Below are 19,484 nucleotides of genomic sequence, written 5' to 3' on the forward strand. Positions count from 1 at the left end.
GAAGTGTTGATCCATAAGAAGATATATTTGTTGTTTTTCACAACCAAAAACCATCTCAATCTAGTTTTACATCTCCTCTCTCAGGCTTCTCTTTGGAGCTCTAATAACAACAGGTCGGTGAGCCAATCGGAAGAGAGGAGGTTCTAAGCCTGTCTTCTGATTGGCTGACTGTTTTCTGAGTGATCCAATAAAAATCTTTTTTTTTTCAGGTCAATTTCAGGTAAACACTCAGAAAAATCAAATTCTACCAAGGTTGGATAGTGGGTCTGGGTGGGCAGGGCTTGGTGACTGCTTTGTTGTGACATCACAAAGTTCCAGAAGTCCTGACGGCTGGTTTTAAGGCTCAGTTTCTGAATACAGGCTGTGCGCATTTCTCTGTGGACTGAGAGCTTTGAAACTTTCATAGTATTAATGAAGAACCTAGACCTGCTTTACAATCAAACAACACATGGACATCTACCTTTATACTATATGGACCTTTAAATAAAACACTGCCTCACTCATTTCAATGATATAACATGTGTGAAGATTTGTTGTGGAAAAAAGAGAAGGAAAAGGAAAATGTGAGAGGATGACGGAAAGACACAAAAATACAAATGAAAGACAGTTCCTGTTGAAGTGACTTGTAGCCATTATGGTAAAATAACCATGAACAAACCCTGAGTCTGTTCAGGTTTGACAAAATAATCTTAACTCATATGAACCACTTTCTGGACCCTTCAACCATGATCTTTATCAGAAACTCCTTCCTCTGACGGAGGTCATCAGATCCAGATGAAGATACCAGATGATTCTGCAGCTTAATTTACATCTGACATTAGTTTTCTGTCACAGAAACTTCATCATTCTCTCACATAAAACTCTCTAATGATATTTACAGAGAATCCTATAAATGTTATGTAGAAAAAAACCCTAATAATCGATTGTAAGTGTGTGTGTAAGTGGATTTTGATTTAAGATTATTTTGTCAAAAATATGAATCTGGATTCAAAGCATTATCATCAAGGTTCAAATGGCTGCTTCTGACACATGTTGAGGGTGGGAAACAGGACACTGTTGCTCCTGATGCACGGATGTGTGTTGACCGATTAACTGTAGAGATCACGTCCACACTAACATCCTGGTCAACTGATATAAGAGTTGAATTAACAGGAAGAGCCCTACATTATAACTTATGTTTCACTAATTATCTTTAAATAAATGTCTAAGTAAAACATATTTCAAACCAAGTCTTTCATTCCTCACAGTGAAAATGAGGCCGCTTTTACTTTTAAACTGTCTCAACACTTTGATTGTTTTTTTTTCTTTAATCTGTCACTGTGTAAAAAGACTAATGTGACCAGAATTTTTATTTATCCTCTGTAAATATATGAATAAAACCTGGAAGCTGAACTCTGGTGTTTATTATTACAACCTGTTAAATCTACTGTTTTTAATGTAATTTGTAAGCCCAAATGAAAAAGCTTATAACAGAAGAACTGTGAGACAAAACTGCATGTATGAGACATAATGTGAAAGGTGGGTCTTCTAGTTTATGAAATTGACAATTGTTTAGCATGAGACTAGAACACAAACTAAACTACATCAGTTCATACATGGCTCAGAAAAGTAATATTTAATAACAATAACTAGAATATACTTCATGCAAGAAGAATAGAAATCACCAGACCCCTTCTACATCTTGTTAAAAACACACGTGTGACGTTTCAACCTTATGGGAGCTATGGATTTTTTAGTTTGAGCCTCTCCAAATGTGCTTATACTCTTTAATCTGAAACAGTGGAAAACAAACGGAAGCATTCTGAAGCCTAAAAACACATTTTAAAAGACGAAAAGGAAAAGGATAAAGGATTAAAGTCCAAGTAACTCTGCAAGCTAGCACGGAGCTAGCTACGATGCTTGCTAGAGGTGTGTTTGGTCATAAATAAATATTTTTAAACTTCAGAGTTCAGATTTTAGTTTGTCCTAAAATAAAAAAGTCATATTTAAAAACAATAACTAGGATATACTTTAACAAAGAACTATGAAAACCACCAGACCCCTTCTACATCATGTTAAAACATGTGTGAAGTTTCAGACCTCAAGGCCTAATATTATGGGGGATATGCACTTGTTTAGTTAGTGGTGTCATGGTGTCCTCAAGCCTCTAAAAGGTATCCAAATGTGCTTTTACTCTTTAAACTGAAACACTGGAAAACATACGGAAGCATTTTGATGCCAAAAAAAACCTTTTAATAGAAGAAGTAAAGGATTAAAGTCCAAGTAATTCTGCAAGCTAGCACAGAACTAGCTACAATGCTTACTAGAGGTTTGTTTGGTCGTAAATAAACCGCTTTAAAGTTCAGAGTTCAGGTTTTAATTTGTCCTAAAATAAAAAGTGAAATCTTTCTGATCTAAAGTGAAAAACTGTTTTTCTGCATGAGCTAAAAACCTCTGGGGAGGGAACTCATGCATTATGTTTATGGTCTTTATGGTTTTCCCACCTGCCTCTCAGATTTTGAGCCGGCTCTAAAAACTCTGCTGGGGATTATCAGAACATCCTGATCTACTCCCTGTTAATTTTGAGAAAATGGAGTTACATAATAACAATAACAACTGAGTGGGGTGCTAAGATATGAGACTAACACTGGGATTAAATGAGGACTGTGGACCGTCAGAGGTTTGAAGAGGAACATGATGTTGGATGTTTTATTCATTCACTTCACATCTTCAGACAATGAAAAGAGCGGCTGGAGCATCTGTCTGAACTGAGCAGGATATTTTTAGTCGTACACAATGGGACGGACACACAAAAGCTGATTATCATTTTATTTGTGGAGCATCACGACTGATTGGACCGAGCTGGACTGAGTCTGTCAGTCTGGCTTAGTGGCTTCTGCTCTCAGATGAATTATACATTTAAATAAAGGTTATTTGAATCTACAGCTGTGAAAAAACTGTAGCAGTATGCATTATGTTTCAGGGTCTGAGACCCTACCCTGATAAACAAGCCAATATTTATAATGTTTTTCTGTTTTAGTCAGGGGGCATTGGTACGTCTTTAAGTTTGGGTTTCATTCATTCATTTATTATCAATGTGTGAATCAAGGCCTGGTCATGTTTGAACTGAGCGACCAAATCTCATTCAATTTCTTGTTATGAATAGATTTACAAACAGCATCAGTGCAGTGTTTATGATATGGCAGGGGGAGGAATGGGATAAGGACAGAGGCCACATGAAGCTCCAGGAACACCTCTGGTGGAGAGAGGAGAAAAACATGAACACATCTCCCTGTCTACGCACGAGGAATCCACTGACATGGAAACACAACTTTAGCAAATACAAACTCAATCATGAAAATAACATTTCAGTGTTTTATTTTTATTTCCACAGCAGTGATGGACTTCTCCCTTCCTCTTTTAAACATGTAAATTACTTCACACTTCACACAATGTCGTCCTGCCGCTGCTTCCATGTTTGGTGTGGAGGTGCTGCCCCCCGGTGGTTATCAGGGGAGCTACTTTTAGTCAAACCACACTGAACCATCACCCTAGATGATGGAAATCATCACTGACTTAAGGTGTTTTATGTTGTTCAAACAGTTTTTACTTGTGTGATTATGCATTTATCTATCTATCTATCTATCTATCTATCTATCTATCTATCTATCTATCTATCTATATTTACCAGTTTTTTATTTACCAGACGTCCATGTGTTGTGTAATTATAGATCAGGTTCTATATTAATACTGTGAAAGTATCAAAGCCTCAGTCCACAGAGAAATGCACACAGCCTGTATTCAGAAACTGAGCCTTAAAACCAGCCGTCAGGACTTCTGGAACCTTATGATGTCACAACCCCCCTCAGCCATACCCAAGCCCCGCCCACCTGGACCCACCATCCAACCTTGCAGGATTTGTTTTTTCTGAGTGTTTACCTGAAATCTGCTGTATTTTTATTGGATCACTCAGAAAACAGTGAGCCAATCAGAAGAGTGGGAGAAGAAGAGCCTCCTCTCTTCTGATTGGCTCACCGACCTGTTGTTTATAGAGCTCCAGAGAGAAGCCTGAGAGAGGAAAAACTACACTGAGATGGTTTTGGTTCTTTAAACCACAAGTATATCTTCGCATGGATCAACACTTCAAATAAAACACAGAAGAGGAGAAAAATATGGCGCTTTAAATAAATTAATCTACACATTATTAAATCCTGCAGCATTTTATTTACCTGCCATTTGCTGATTCAGACAAGAAAAACAAAGACAGACCGAGACAAACTGGATTTTAACTTTTATTTATTAGTTATTATTTTGATCATGAGAAACATAATCAAGGACAAACATAGGAAAAATGTATTTGAACAGAGTCAAACGTCACAGAGCTGCAGAGGCTCTGAAGGAGCAGAGAGAACCAAACACCAGGAGAGAATCATACCAAACAGAAAGAAGAAAAATAAGGGCAGGATACATTCGGGCTGAACAGAGCCATGAAACTGTACATACATTAGCATCTACATGGAGGTGAGCAGAGCACCTGAATCAGCTGATGCGGCACCTGCACAGGTGTTCCAGGGGCTCTGAAAATTGGGGGTGGGGGGGTTTGAGGTATTTCAACTACGAAGGGAGGAAAGGATCGGACACAAGACGAACTTCAGAGGATTTTAATGCCCATGCATTGCCCAGACAGGTTGGGCACATGTTGGTAATAATTCTGAATATAATATATATGTTTAATCTACTGTTTATATTAATGTAACCCTTTCCAAAATACACAGGAAATATCTATGTAGGAAAACAGACTGTACAAAAAACAAGAAGAATAGCTCTGTATAAACATTAAAACCTTTAATATATCAATATATCCTTTATATACTGTTTTCTTTTGGTCTGTAGTAAAGAGTACTAAAGTGGTTCCACAGTTTAAGACAACACCACGCACTCAAATATACATTCATGTCTCATTCGGCCACTGGGGGGTGTACTCATTGCTGAGCGACACGACAGAAAGAAAAATAAAAAAAATAAAAATAAAAATAAAGTTCATGCCAAAGCCATAAAGAACAATCTATTGCACTGATTGTTTGGTTTCCATAGAGAATAAAACAAACCGGTGAATATTTCAACTCTCTGTGAATAGCCTGTACCACCATCTGAGCTTATATAAAAACTTTTTTTTTTTTAAAACATTCACAACAAAAAGACGACTAGTTTTTTCTCTCATGTAAAAAGATGTAAAAGGAAAAAACAGTCGACTTCACACAGAGTGGCTTCCATTCATTTGTTAAAAAAAACAAAAAAAAAAACAGATCGAGGTTTTTGGAGAGAAAACAAAACTAAATCAGCTGCGTCTGTATTTCTGTTGATGTAACACTGTTGTAATGCTGCCATGTGGGCGACATGAGGATGTACATGACATAAGCTGCGATGCTGCCCGACACCTGCTCATCACCGTAGAGGTCCCTGCACATCACAGCTGTGCTCCTACATTCATCAGGCCACAAACTAATTAAATAGACTCGATAGTGTGACATGAAGCTGTAATGTGCTGATCAGTTTACTGAGGATTACTTCCTACTTATTTAAAAATGATTCTCCTATGCGTGCAAGATTATTCTCCTGTTATCTTGTTTACGCGAGAAAGTATCTGGAGCACACACGTTATTATCTTGTACTTGTAATTGTGAAGTTTACACAAGTTATTCTCTTGTAAAAACAATTCTGACATTGTCCTGTTTGCACAAATTACTTTCTTGCACTGCAACTTAAGAAGCACGTGCAAGCAGACAAAACACAAATACTCAAAACAAAAAAAAAGTACAAGCAGCACAACCGAAGTGTTTCCATGGGACACAAAACAGTGACGGACCCGGCTCAGGCGCACTTCTTCATTACTTCCAAACCTTTGAAATTACCTTTCTATGTTTTGCATGTGTTTTCTTAAGCTGCAGTGCATTGAGCTCCAAGGCCAGCATACATAACCATGTTTGCATGAAATATTATGCATGCAGAAGGTGTTATCTTGCTCACACAAGATAATAAGAAAGTATCAGCTCATCTAAGTTTTGGGAAATTCAGAATTGAGTCTGAAATGAATCCTGTATTTAATTTGTCTGAAAAGTCAAATTAAATTTGATTTCACCAGCTACAATTCACTGTCATACGGTAAAAGCAGCTGTGTCTTATGAAAAGCAAATCTGTGAAGAAAAATGTAATTTCCAGACATCGCCAGAACTTTAACATGCACGGTGGCCAGATTCAAAGCAGCTCATCTCAAAAGACAAAGAGAGAAACGTCATATAAACGTCATATAAACAGGTGGCTAGAGATGTGGAGGGTGTGCAGAGGATACAGTAAACTAATAGCTCAGTAGATAACTGCATGTTTCAGGTAATTCTTTCAAATGTGGCTACAAGTACTAAACTTGACACAAACCCTCCTCGGGTATTACATTGAGGTAACTGAAGTGATTTAATCATTTGCCTTTGAAATGGGTGTAAGTCGGTTGACAATTGACAGGGTTTGTTTGCTTAAGTGTTAGCTTGCTGGCTAACTAGCATAGTGCAGTAGCGAGCTAGCATATTAAGCTAGGGTTAATGTTACTGCTAAACTACAAATGCTGACTTAAGGCTTGAATAAAACGAGTAGACAGTCGACTCCTACTGAACTTTTGGTTCATCATACATAGTAAATCGTTTGTGCAGAATTTTTCCCATCATATATTAGAAATTGTACAAATAAAGCTCTTAAGATAAAGAAATTTAAGCTCAACATCATCAGTCACAAACATGGGATTAAATTGCAAAATCATTTAAATCTGTGGGTAAAATACACGTTTCATGTGCCGCAAATGGCGGCCATCTTGGAATATGCTGAAGTGACTAATTGGATTTGTGAAATAAATGGCGCCAAAGGGATAAACATACCAATTGTGTTGCTTGTATTCACATTTGAAAGATCATTAGTTATGTGCTGAACTATAAAGTGTCAATTCACTGTCTGAATCCACCTGAGCTGCAGGTCAGTTTTGGTGTGTGTATGTGTGTGTGTGTGTGTGTGTGTGTGTGTGTGTGTGCAGATTACGAGGCTGCTGAGGGGCCCCCCTTGGCCATCAGTGGGCCCCGAAAATAAAGTGAAAGTATTGGCGCTCTTTGGGTTCCTCTCTTTGTTTAAGTATTTCAAGACACACTCTCTGATGCCGTTTAGGGGATTATAAAAAAATTTTATTTGTCTTTGCTATAAATTTTTCTTGGCATTTTTAGGGTAAAATCAGTGAGTGCATCTTAAAGTTATGATATCATATGTTTCCGTGTATTTGTTTATATTTGCACTCTTCAAATATCCATAAAAATACTGCTGAGGGTCCCAGACAGGCAGAAACCGTCCTGATAGAAAAAATTAAATAAAACAAGGGAACAGATGCTGATTGACCAATAGGAGACGAGCAGGAGTTGGTACACATTCATATACAGAGTCGTCAGGAGCAGAACGAAGGCAGGTATATACATGTGAACAGGCGCATTGTCGAGGCATACCTGCAAGGGGCGGAGTCTCTGAAGGGTAGGCAGAGAGCCAGGCATCATACATGTAAAGTGCCGTCACTGGGAAAGGACGGTTCAAAAGTCAGACGTCAAGTGGGTTGACGGGTGGCAGTTCAGTCTTGGGGGGGGGGTCCATGAGGAGAGTTCACAGGGCCACAGAGACGTGTGTGTGTGTGTGTGTGTGTGTGTGTGTGTGTAGTGAGTCAGAATGATGGGCCTAATATGCAGCAGGCAACTGCTGCCACTCAGGAGCAAATCACCATGTCTTTAAGTGGCTGCTGGGTGACTGTTACCATGGAAACAGATGACAAATGTTTGGAGGGAACTCAGGAATATTATAAAGATGTGAAAGGTTTCTTTGCCAGGGACACACACACACTGCAGTTTATTTTGACTCAGGCTCACACACTCACTAGTAGATTAAATTGCCGCTGAAAATACACAACAAATGCAGTATTTCCTCCTTGTTTGATAAAACGGCAGCGTCTTTTTAAAAAAAAAATTTTTTATTTAAATGTATTTTTGAGGCATTTTTAAAGATTCACATTCAGTAGGAACCAATGAGCTCAGAGAGACGGACTAACACTGTTGGTTTTAATGTGTTTGATTTGTTGGATTGTTCATTTAAAAATATTTAATTATCTCATTTGTCCACAGTCAAAGTCAGATGATGAAAAGTTGAAATATATTTTGAATGTTTTTTTTTCAACCCTTGACTGTGTTTGTGGAGGAGAGGTGAAAGGTCAGGAGAAGGCAGGGTCATCATTCTGAGAGTGTGTGTGTGTGTACATGTATATATATATATATATATATATATGTTTTTCTGTGTGTGTGCGCTCACAGCGGCCCGTGCTGTGCCTCGTACTTGGCCAGCATGTTCTTTGTGCGTCCGAGCTCTTTCCTCAGGTCGGCCACCTCCTGCCTCAGTGCCGAGTTCTCCTTCTCCAGGAAGCCGGCTCGGATGGCGATCTGGTTCTCTTTGAGCCTCCTCGCGTCCCGGGAACGTTTGGCTGCCAAGTTGTTCTTCCTGCGCCTGGCCCAGTATTTGTCGTCCTGCTCGAAGGACACAAAGGAGAGAGAAACGAGACGTGAAACAAGGGGATTACATTATAAGAAACACAAACCCAGAATCAAATACCAGAGACAGAGACACAATCATCTGAGACCTTTTTGTACTTTTAGCTTCAGTTAATATTCTCCTAAAAGTATCAATCAAAGATAAGGCAGGATTGCATGGAGAACCACAAGTGTCACGGATATAGTAATAAAGCAATTGATTAATTAATAACAAATAATAATAATAATACATTTTATTTATAGGTGCCTTTTAAGGACACCTTACAACACACAGTAAAAGAAAGAAAATAGCAACAGTATAAAAACAAGGCATAAAATACTAAATAAATTAGAATAAATATAATTACATAATAAAAATATATTTACATACAAGTTAATTTATGACTATAAATAATTCAATTACAAAGTAATGCATCATTGGATTTGATTTAATCATCAAATAGTTCAAATTAAAAAAGGGTTTACAATAATAACATAACTCAAAATTTAAAAAGACATTAATGAATTCAAATAAAATAAAATAAATTTTAATAATCTATTTGAAAATTTAAAATGATAAATTAAATAATTGTGTTGACAGATTTTAATCAGGCATTTAAAAGGAAATTTCCCATTTACATTATTTCATTAGTTATTAATTAATGAAATGCTTTATTACTATTTCCATGACACTTGTGGTCTTCCACAGATGCGGTTTTTTATAGTTACATTATCAATTATAAATTTTAAGTAGATTCATTGCATTAATAAATGCGTCAGTTTACATAGAATTTCATTTTTCTTTTTATTTATTTTATTATTTATTATGAAACCTATGATAACCAGACTAATTTCAGTTTTTTTTTTATGAATATAGTTGAAATAACGAGTGTTTCTGCTTCCTGGTGGCCAAACATCACACCTGTCCAACGTGTCGTGTCCATGTGTGATCAGAGCCTCAGCTGCTTCACAATCAGCTGTCAGCCGTTCATCACTGGAGCGCCGCCACACGCAGATCCACTTTTTATTTCAACAAATTAAAAGCTAAATCCTCTCAGCGGTGCTCCCTCCTTCAGTCCACTATAAGCCTCTTAACCAGGAGGACTTGCCCACCCCACTGGAGCTGGACGTAGCCAATAGGAGAGCAGAGGCTGCTCTCGGACAGATGAACAAAAAGTCAGCGAATCCACCTCTCCACCTCTCCACCTGCTCGTTGTGCTGGTTTAAGCCAAGTCAACTGTAGAGGAGAGATGGTCATATTCAAAACCCAACACCAGAGGAGGAGCTCTGTGCTGTGATAGTGTAATACTGTAATACCGTAGTACTTTATATACTACTGTACTACTGTAGTACAGTCCCCTCCCCTGGCAACCAGTTAGTGAGAAATTTGCTGCTGCTTTAAAACTTTAAACAGAAGATAAAATTCCTTCTTCATCTCCTTTTTTTATTTCAAATGTCTAATTTATGGAAATTTGAACATTGAAAACAAACAAATTCTATCTACTGATGTGAAACGAGATACGAGAAAGCTCCACAACACCTACTAAATGGACTTTGTGGTGAGATTGTTGTCTCATAATCAGATTATTAGTATTACAAATATACAGTATTCCACAGGTTTGACAGTTTTTTTGCTGCAACAGAATTTTTTTCTCCGAGATACATTTTGTATTTTTTAGCAATAAGCCGAAATTTATTGGAAAAATACTGACAGGAAATCGGCCTGTGTTGCATTACAAGCTGATATCAAGCTCTTCGCCAGAACCAGCTCCAAATTACCTTCAGGTCCTCCGGGATGAAGACCTTGCGAGCTTTCTTGATCATCGGCTGCGGTTTCAGCTCCTCAGCCGAGAACTTGCGTTTGCGCGGGTCGAAGATCTCCTGACCTGGGACGCTGGACAGCGCCAGGTCCGCTGGGTCGGGCTCGTACCCGACAGGGACCTGGATGGAGTCTGGGTCGATGGGGCTGGGAGTGTTTCTGGAGTTTGGGAGACCTGGAGGAAAACAGAGACGGTCAGATGGTAAGTCAAGTCAGAAACTTTTATCTTATTTGATCTTGTTTTCTTCTTCCTTCTTTCCTTCCTTCCTTCCTTCCTTCCTTCCTTCCTTCCTTCCTTGTTATCAAAGACCATTGTAAAGTGTTTTTTTTGTGTTTCTTGTGTTGTTCACTATGATTTTCCTTTGATTCCTAATTAGGGAAGCTTTCAGGCAGCTAAAACATCCCAACTAACTGTATCATTCCCTGTATCATTAGCATAAAAGACTATTATTAAAAATGATATAATCAGGAAGGAACATGCAGTAAATTGTTTTTTAGTAAGTTCGTCACATTTTGAAGGAATTTATCTGTATTCATATTTTAAAGATGTGGTACGATAATATTGATCCTTAACCTTCAGATATTGATCAGAGAACAAACTCTGAGGCTGCAGTGTCAAGGTGCGGCCACCAGGTGGTGACAGACCTGAAGCTAAACCAGCTGTGTGTGTGTGTGTGTGTGTGTGTGTGTGTGTGTGTGTGTGTGTGTATGATCAGGTTCAAGTGACAAACGGGAACATTTGTACTATTTAACCATAAAGCTGCGACTGTGTGACCAGAGGATCAGAGATGGAAACATGGGAAGACTAATGAAAGCACAGTTTCCTGCTCTTCTTGTGTAAAGCCACTGCATCATTTAAAAAAAAAAAAAAAAAAAAAGGTTCTTGACAAACATCTGGATATTTTACATGCAATTATCAGATGATCTCTAACTTAAAGGTTCATATAGTATAAAGGTAGATGTCCATGTGCTGTTTGATCATAAAGCAGGTCTAGGTATTAATACTGTGAAAGTCAAAGCGCCTTTATTCTGAAACTGAGCCTTAAAACCAGACGTCAGGACTTCTGGAACCTTGTGATGTCACAACGAAGCAGTCACAGCTCTCAGCCATGCAAATGAAAAGTTCAACATTATGATAAACATGTTTTTTTGTTTTTGTTTGAGCAGGTCCTGCTTGTCCCACAGTGATTTACAGGTGACAGAGGTTTAAAAGGTGATGTCAGTGAACTACACACAGGCTGCTCTGTGAGGCTTCATTATAAAACCAGTGGGTTCACAATGTGACGGACTTGAACGCAGCACTGGTGTCTGAAACGGAGGAGCAGGTGGGAGCTGAACAGCAGCACACGATGAGCCTCACTGCTTCAAACGTGACATCCTGAGAGACATCCTGACACGTGCGTGTGTGTGTGTGTGTGTGTGTGTGTGTGTGTGTGTGTGTAACATGAGCACATTTACTCTGTGAGCTGCTTGGTCGTAGTTCCTGATGTTTTCAGACTGTCCTCCTGTAAAAAGGTCGTCTGTGCATCTACAGAAGCCGAGAAAGGCCACACTCGCAAATATTTTTTTGTGACACTACAGTGTATAAGAGTGAAGTTATTGAATATTAAGTAATATATCTGTTTTCAGTATTGCACTTTGTAGATGGTCCCTGAGCACTCGACACACAGCCGACTGCTCATAGAGATTAATTATATTCCTCCAGCTCATTTTGATGAAAACTAGGTTGTAGCTCGTTGTCTAACTTAAACACAGTAGGAAAGAGGGGTTGTTTCTGTTATTACAACGTTTCAGTTATTGGACCAGGAGTTTGAATCTGTGAACATCTTTCCAACTGTAATTATCCCGTTATCTCCTGATAATATCTCTATCTCTATATATCTCAAGCTTTCTTATCTTGAGATAACAGGATAAAAAAAATATTTGCAAGAGTGGCCTTTCTCAGCTTCTGTGGCGCAGAAGCTTATTATGAGGTAGGTTTTATTGTCAGGTGACCTCCAGCAGCAGGTTGCTTTAATGCAGGGTGTGTATTACTGTGTTTCATGGTGATGTTTTTATCAGATCCTCTTTTTTTCTGCTACGGAAGCCCTGAGAGTCAGGTGAAAGAAATTTGTACATCTCAGAACTTGGACTGTCACAGGAGAGAGATTTTAGTGAGTAAATGAAATAGGGATCAGCCCAAGATCACACTGCACATCAGGAGCTAAAAGAAAGAAAATAAAAACCTGAGTAAGAAAAAATCCTGATTTAAAAAGTCACTTTAGAGGCTTCAAATCTTCATGTTTCAGCAAAGTATAAACAGCCGTTTTTACAGGTCAGACGTGGCTTTCACTCGGACAGGAAGAGGAAACAGTTCAGGTTCTGCAGACACTCCACCTACAGAGCAGGATGTGGATGTTTGTGCTTTTTTAGTCTCTCTCTCTCCCTCTCTCTCTCCCTCTCTCTCTCTCTCTCTCCTGGTGAACCCTGGGTAACCCTGGTTGTTCCTGCCTCCTTATCTGCTGGGCCGTCACAGGGCCACATGGGAAAACAAATATGGCAGATTATGCCATAGATTACTCAGCTATATTTAGACATGAGAGCCTCTGCTGGGGGCAAATTAACTGAAGGAAATATTTACATTTACAAGTCAGTGGAAAAATGATTTAACTATCTTCACTTTATCATTATTTAGAGTCATAAATGAGTTTATGATCTGACTATAAAACTTTGTAGAGGCGTCACTGATACTTCGGGAGGTGGTGGAGACCAAAACCAGAGCGTAACAGAGAGAACACTGTGGACGTGGACTCATCAGGTGACACACCGCTCTTCATAAGCGTGTTTTCAGGTTGTTCTGCTCCACATGGACAATAATCAGTTAATTCAGCTTTAAACATCTCATCAGTGTGTTTTAGTGTCTTCTGATGGTTCGGGTGCTTTAAAGTCCAGACTGGGATCTGATTCAGTTCTTCATTCAGTGGGTTTCTGCTTTATAAATGAAGAAAGTTAAAGTCTCTTCACAAGTTTCTCAGAGCTCACCTTAAACTCACTCACTCTAACACCTGGATGTACCTGCAGGATTTATGATGTCAGAGCTAGTTTGGAGCCAATCAGGGCCCAGTATGACGAGGAGTAGATGGTAATACAATGTTTTAGTTGGACAATCATGTCTGTCTTTCTGTTTGAAGCAGAGTATTTTTATATGTGTGAAAACATGATCCTCAAGACCTGAACTCTACTCTGAGCCAGGAGGAGTCTCCCAGACTGACTCACACACTGCGTGTGCATGCGTGTGTGTGTGTGTGTGTGTGTGTGGATTATTAGTTGATTTGAGTGTAAATACAGATTTGGAAATTTGTGTGTGGATGTGAGGGTTGCCGCCCCCTGACCTACTTCTGCAGGGAACACTATGTTCTTAAAACACTGATCTCATGCAGGGACAGGCGCACACACACAAACACACACTCACGTACACACACACACACCCCAGTGAGTCGAGTCACATGGCCTACTTCTGCAGAGAACACTATGTTCTTAAAAAACTGATCTCATGCAGGGACAGGCGCGCACACACACACACACACACACACACACACACACACACTGGAGTCCAGTCACATGTCTGTACATGCTGTGAGAGGATCACTTGTTTTCTTTTCCTTATAAACATGTGGATCACGGAGTGAGTAAAAGAGTCAAAGCGGGAGCTCTTGCCTACACACACACGCACGCACGCACACACGCACACACACGCACGCACACACACGTGCATGCACGCACACACGCACGCACGCACGCCTGCTGAGGCCAGGACATCTGTCGAGGTGCTGAATCTGACACTTCTCTCAATCGTGGTGTTTGGGGCAGACATGTTTTCCTCACGTTAAGCGAGCATTACTACTCTGAGCCCCCCCCCCCCCCCCCCCGTGAGGTCACATCTGAGCACTTAACCGAGCACACCTGAGCTCATCTCACCTTTGCACTGGTTATTCAGCATTTCACGATGAGGTCAAGGATTTGACCCTTGAACTCTGAGTTAAGCAAGTTAAGAGCATTTTCTCTGTGAGAAAGAACAAACAGAAGCTCTGCAGTGAGGAGGGTGACATCACATCAAGACAATGATGAAGATGTTTAAACTGTAAGGGATCGTAACGACTCACACAGGTAGATTTCCGGAGGTGTTATCTGGCAGGAGGATATTTCAAAAGAATCAGCGGACACGTCCGGCCCGGGGCAGGATGCTAAACATTTATTGATCGGGTCACCTGACAGTCAGGTTCCTATTACAGCCACCAAGTGTGTGATATCTGAGTTTCAGGACGGAAACCGAAACCTATTTCAATACATTACTTTGAGAAATATAAAAGAAGCAAAAGGTGTAAAATGTTAAATAAAAATAAAAGGTTTAAATCAGGAAAAAACTACAAATTTAAGCAGATATTCAACACAAATTTACTTGACAGAGTATTGTATGATTTTTTTTGATTGATTAATGCTGATTATTGATCCCTCACATTGAGGGAAATAAATTGTTCCAACAGATCATGTTAAATTCTGTGTAACCACAGGCAGCAGTAAAAGAGCTAGTCTATAAAATCAAGTCAGACTCAGGGTCTTTTTCAAACGGTGGCTCCGACGGCTAATGCGATTATTTTGGCAGATATTGCGATTTCAGTGTGAACTGTCACTTCTGACTAATTTTTACACACACATGTTCCTTTACGTCTGGAGGCCAGAGCGTCTCCGTAGCACCACGACACTGATGGTGCTAACGATAAACAACAATGTGACACAGTTACCTTGCAGCTTCTGTGATTTGGACTTATTGAGGTTTCGATTATATTTTGATTAACTGAGCAGCTCTAAATGAAATGGTGCATTTTATTGCTCATGAACCAAAAGGAAGTTATGTGTATCTCTCAAATACACGTTCATTCAGGAGCAAACCTTATAAAGAATAAGTAAACATGATTACAGCTTTGACCTCACAATCAATATCAGCTCAGAATTAGTTTTCAACGCACTGAGGTCAGTACCACTTATTTCTTTCTGAAGATTTCTGGCCCAAAGGTTTTTCAAATTTAGTGACAAACCTCTGGAATCCATTTTAAATTGTAGAATATAAACTGCCCCACAGACATTACCTCAGTGGTTCCAATTGTTTCATCTCAAACTCATTAAACAGATTCATCCCGTCAAATCAAAGTGTCGGTCATGTGAGTTACTTCAACCCTCAGCTGAGTGATTTTTCTAAACAAAGACCAAACCCCCCCCAACAGCCTTGAATGCCTCCTGACTGACTGTTTTCTGCTCATCCAGCACTGCTAATCACTCCAGAGGACAAAGGAGCTGAGAGGCTGTCCTCCTACTGCAGCTGCAGCTCTTCACACAGGAGATGAACGGCTCTCATTTTGCTTTCAGCACGAGACGACGATGGGCAGCAAAGAGGAACCTGGAGATTTGGTCGCTTCTTCTTCTGCTGAGTGATAAATGTTCTCATAGAAGAGCATGTGATCGTTTAACGACCAAACTAACAGGTTTGGTAGTTTTATCTCCTACAAATCATGTTAAATATGTCTCCTTTCACTACTATGAACTATCTAAAAAATAACAATGCTAATTTGAAAACTCAACAGGATTGTCTTAATCATAGCAGAAACCAAACGGCTGGTAACTCTCTTCAGCTGAACAAAAACCTGAGATCATCATTTTTTGCCCCCATGATGAACCAATCAAGTTTTTATAATGTATATAAATTAGTGTAAAACAATAGTTGCCCACAACAAACACAGCAGCATGGTTTACAACAGGGCTACTTGTCCTGTAGGGTATCTGGACCAATCATAGTAAATGTGGTAAAACATTAGAATCCAGTAGAACTGACAGAGCGAGGGTTAGAAATGTTTTGTTTACCTGCTCTTGCCGGGCTGCCGTGCAAGCAGTTTGGGGAGACGACACTCGTGTTTACGGAGGTGGAGGCGTGGTTGCTTAGGTCCATCACTGATGGCGCCGGCGTGGACGGGGCTGGGGGCATGATCGGCGGCTGGCGAGCCGGAACGCGTGGTTGGTGCTGGTCGTGGTGGTGGTGGTGGTGGTGGTGGTGGTGGTGGTGCTGCGAGGGGCTGGAGGGGATGCCGTTCTCAGACAGGAACTCTTCCAGGTCCATGTACTCCAGCTGGAAGGTGTCCCCATCGTAGGGCAAGGTCTTGTCCCAAAGCGTGGGGCCCAGGAAGGCTGACTGGGGGGTGTTGTGCTCCTCCTCCAGGTTCTTCTCCTTCTCCTGCTCCTTGGTGAAAGCTGACAGGAGGACGGAAGGAAGAGCTGAGTCAGTACAAACCCAAAAACACAACTACAACTATTGGGAGAATTTATCAGCGTTATCAATACACAATTAAATGCGCCAATAGGTGGGTGATATGTCCATAGAAGCCCATTAACATTTACTCAATAGGTCTGTCAGGACTCAAGGGTACACAGGCTGTCTTCAATGAGTAAATACAAAAATTGTCGCTTGCCAAGAGCTTCAGTCATCATTGCATTAACAAAACAAGAGGTTATAATACGTCCTACGAAGCAGCTACATCTTCAGGGCAGACTGGAGGCTATAGTGACTCGCTATCAGAAAGTGACCAAACAGGCCAGTGTTAGCTGGTTAGCATGCTAACTAGAAGAAAAGAGCTAGAAATAGGAGCAAAACAAGAGTTAACATTGCTTTCCACCGTTAGAGACAGCTGTTAATGAGCAAAGGTATAAAGTTTAATGCTGAACTTGCAACATTTCTTCTAGACTGGTAAGTAAACAGCTGTTAATGCTAACGTTAGCTATGTAGCAATAGCAAAATCACATATAGCACCTTTAAAAGGAAACGATGGTCGTCTTCTAAGACAAACAAACAGGAGGCATTATGGGTATAAAGGGGTAGATAGTGGAAACCATTTAAAGAGAAACTCAACATGTAGTTATAAAGGAGTGTTTCCCAATATCCTTTAACTCACAGGATGAAAACTGCTGACCAAGCTAATCTTGATGTTTTTTTACCAGCCTCAGGCTGCGTAGACCAAGTCCTTTCAACATGTCAACAATGTCTCAGACAAACAAGCAAACATGTGACCTCAGCCTCATTAGTACATGTTTAACCTAAAGAAACTGCAATAACAAGATGAACCTTTTTCGTGGTTCCATGAGCAGCGACGAGTGTCCTTGACCAAAACTCTGGACCTCTATCAGCTCCAGCTGACCTCTGACCTTTTCACGGACAGATGGGTCCCTCACAAAGGAATCAATATGGTTCACAACATGTAGTATTATTGATTAGGAGTGTTTTCATGAAACCTGAAAGTCTTTGCAGATAGATTTCTGATTACATGTTGGACACCTCATTACCAATAATCAGGGATTCCTAACTGGATGTTTATATTTTCTTGGATTTCCAAGTTGTGCCGAAATCCTCAGATTTCAGAGGAAAACAAAGAAGAAGTGAGTATGTGATTGACTTCATGAATATTCTTCTTGTTCTGGAGATTATTTGGAAGCTGACATACGGTTTATTTCTTCAACTGAAATGTTGTACCTGTAGGAAAAAAGACTAGTCTGATGAAAGTATCAAATGAAAATTTTACGAGAAAATAATGTTTATTTTATTTCTTTTGGACACTTTCACTCCTTCCTGCGTCAGAAATTCTTAAAAGTTAGACTACAGGAAAGAAAAATCCTCAAGTCAAACTCCTCACAGCTCATTTCCAAAACCTGTAGTCACATTACATTTCATTTTATGGCCTCACAGGCCAGAAAGGCTGAAACCACTGCTCCAGAGGGGCATGTAATCCTCCATCTGATTTCTAAACATGATAACAAGAGGATTTCTTGACTCCTGGACTAAAAAGACTTTCAGGTTATAAATCCTGGCTACAACCCTGATGGATGATGTTCCGCTTGACCAGGTCTGTGGACACCGAGGTCACATCCTCATATTTCTGTCTTCTTTAATGAAGAGAAGAGCAGTTTACACTCATGTTAAAATTCACTGTTAAATGTTGGGTTTTAAAGGCTGATTTAGTTTTAAACTGGTCAAATAATCAATTAGTCAATTAACAGAATGAGATGTGATAACTGATTAATCATTTAAAGCACTTTCAAGCATAAACACACAAAAAAACATTACAAAATGTGAATATCTTTTACTTTTCTTGTGAGAATATATTTAATATCATTGGATTTTGGACTGTTGGTGGGACAACACAAATCATCTGAAGACGATGGTGAAGAGTATGGAGGTTTTTCACTATTTTATGACATTTTTGAGACATTATAATTCATCGATTTTTCAGATGAATTAATGAGGGAAAGAAGTGTTAGTTGCAGCCAAACAAGAATTTGAGCATAATTAAACAGTTTAATATTATATGACTGATGTTTTCTAAAAAATATTCTGAAAATAATACAGAGTTTGGTTGGTGCTCAGCCCCAGGGTTTTGCTGGGGGGGGGGGGGGGGGGGGGGGTTGCTCTTATGACCTGAGGATTAAAATCCTGTCTGCAGCTCTGATGTGTCTGTTTGACAAACACATTCAACTAACTACATCTTCAATGATTATGATTATGATGACTGCTGGAAATAAGCAGGCTGTTCATTTGTCCAACATTCCCGCCGCTCATGTGACATTTAGAGGCAGGAAACTCATATTCCTGGTCTGTGTGAAGTCCATGCTCTGTGTGAGGAGTGCGCCTGAATCTCAGACTCAGTTCACAGATTCACAACCTGAAGCCTGCGGACCTGTTAAAGGTGCATGGAAACACACTAACAGTCTACATCAGGAGCAGCTGCTGCAGCTCTCATTCAGACCCTGAGTAGTAAACACGGACATTGAACTATCACACTGAGACACTTCACCTTCATGATGCAGCGGCAGCTTCATCGGGTTCTCCAGCAGAGACTTGAGCACTCCGTGCGTCGCCGGAGGCAGGAAACTTGGATTTAGCGGGATGGGATGTCGATGGGACATTTTCTCCAAAACGCCTCCTTTTAGGATTTAGGATCCGGAAACAGCGCAAAAACAACAAAATAAAGCACAAATATGTGTGTAAAAAAAAAAAAAAAAAAAAAAAAAAAAAA

At 39.8% G+C, this 19,484-nt stretch overlaps 1 protein-coding gene across 3 annotated transcripts; it reads right to left on the reverse strand.

Moving 5' to 3' along the window:
* Window positions 1–4,258: 4,258 nt before the first annotated feature.
* Window positions 4,259–19,478, reverse strand: hlfb (HLF transcription factor, PAR bZIP family member b). 3 transcript variants are annotated; one of them, XR_015437984.1, is made up of 5 exons: window positions 19,263–19,478; window positions 16,288–16,671; window positions 10,353–10,567; window positions 9,496–9,810; window positions 8,460–8,570 (listed from the first exon to the last, which is right to left on the reverse strand). XR_015437984.1 is itself a non-coding variant. In XM_023418885.2 (4 exons), the coding sequence occupies exons 1-4, from the start codon at window positions 19,372–19,374 to the stop codon at window positions 8,355–8,357; spliced, it is 927 nt and encodes a 308-aa protein (XP_023274653.1). In that variant the 5' UTR covers window positions 19,375–19,478; the 3' UTR covers window positions 4,259–8,354. The 3 variants fall into 3 exon arrangements, 2 of the variants coding, with proteins under 2 accessions (XP_023274653.1, XP_023274652.1); XM_023418885.2 differs by lacking the exon at window positions 9,496–9,810 and having other exon boundaries at window positions 4,259–8,570; XM_023418884.2 differs by lacking the exon at window positions 9,496–9,810 and having other exon boundaries at window positions 4,259–8,573.
* Between the last annotated feature and the right edge of the window lie 6 nt (window positions 19,479–19,484).

This window comes from Seriola lalandi, unplaced genomic scaffold, assembly GCF_002814215.2.
Source record: "Seriola lalandi dorsalis isolate HSWRI2012SDOR001 ecotype SW California unplaced genomic scaffold, Sedor1 jcf7180002054585, whole genome shotgun sequence".
Classification (NCBI taxonomy): domain Eukaryota; kingdom Metazoa; phylum Chordata; class Actinopteri; order Carangiformes; family Carangidae; genus Seriola; species Seriola lalandi.

Coding starts and splice junctions, on each gene's coding strand:
- hlfb (XM_023418884.2), bottom strand. CDS start 19,374: ATGTCCCATCGACATCCCATCCCGCTAAATCCAAGTTTCCTGCCTCCG. Junction 16,672..19,262: donor GCTGCCGCTGCATCATGAAG/GTGAAGTGTCTC, acceptor TCCTCCTGTCAG/CTTTCACCAAGGAGCAGGAG. Junction 8,574..10,352: donor TCATCCCGGAGGACCTGAAG/GTAATTTGGAGC, acceptor GTGTCCTTCGAG/CAGGACGACAAATACTGGGC.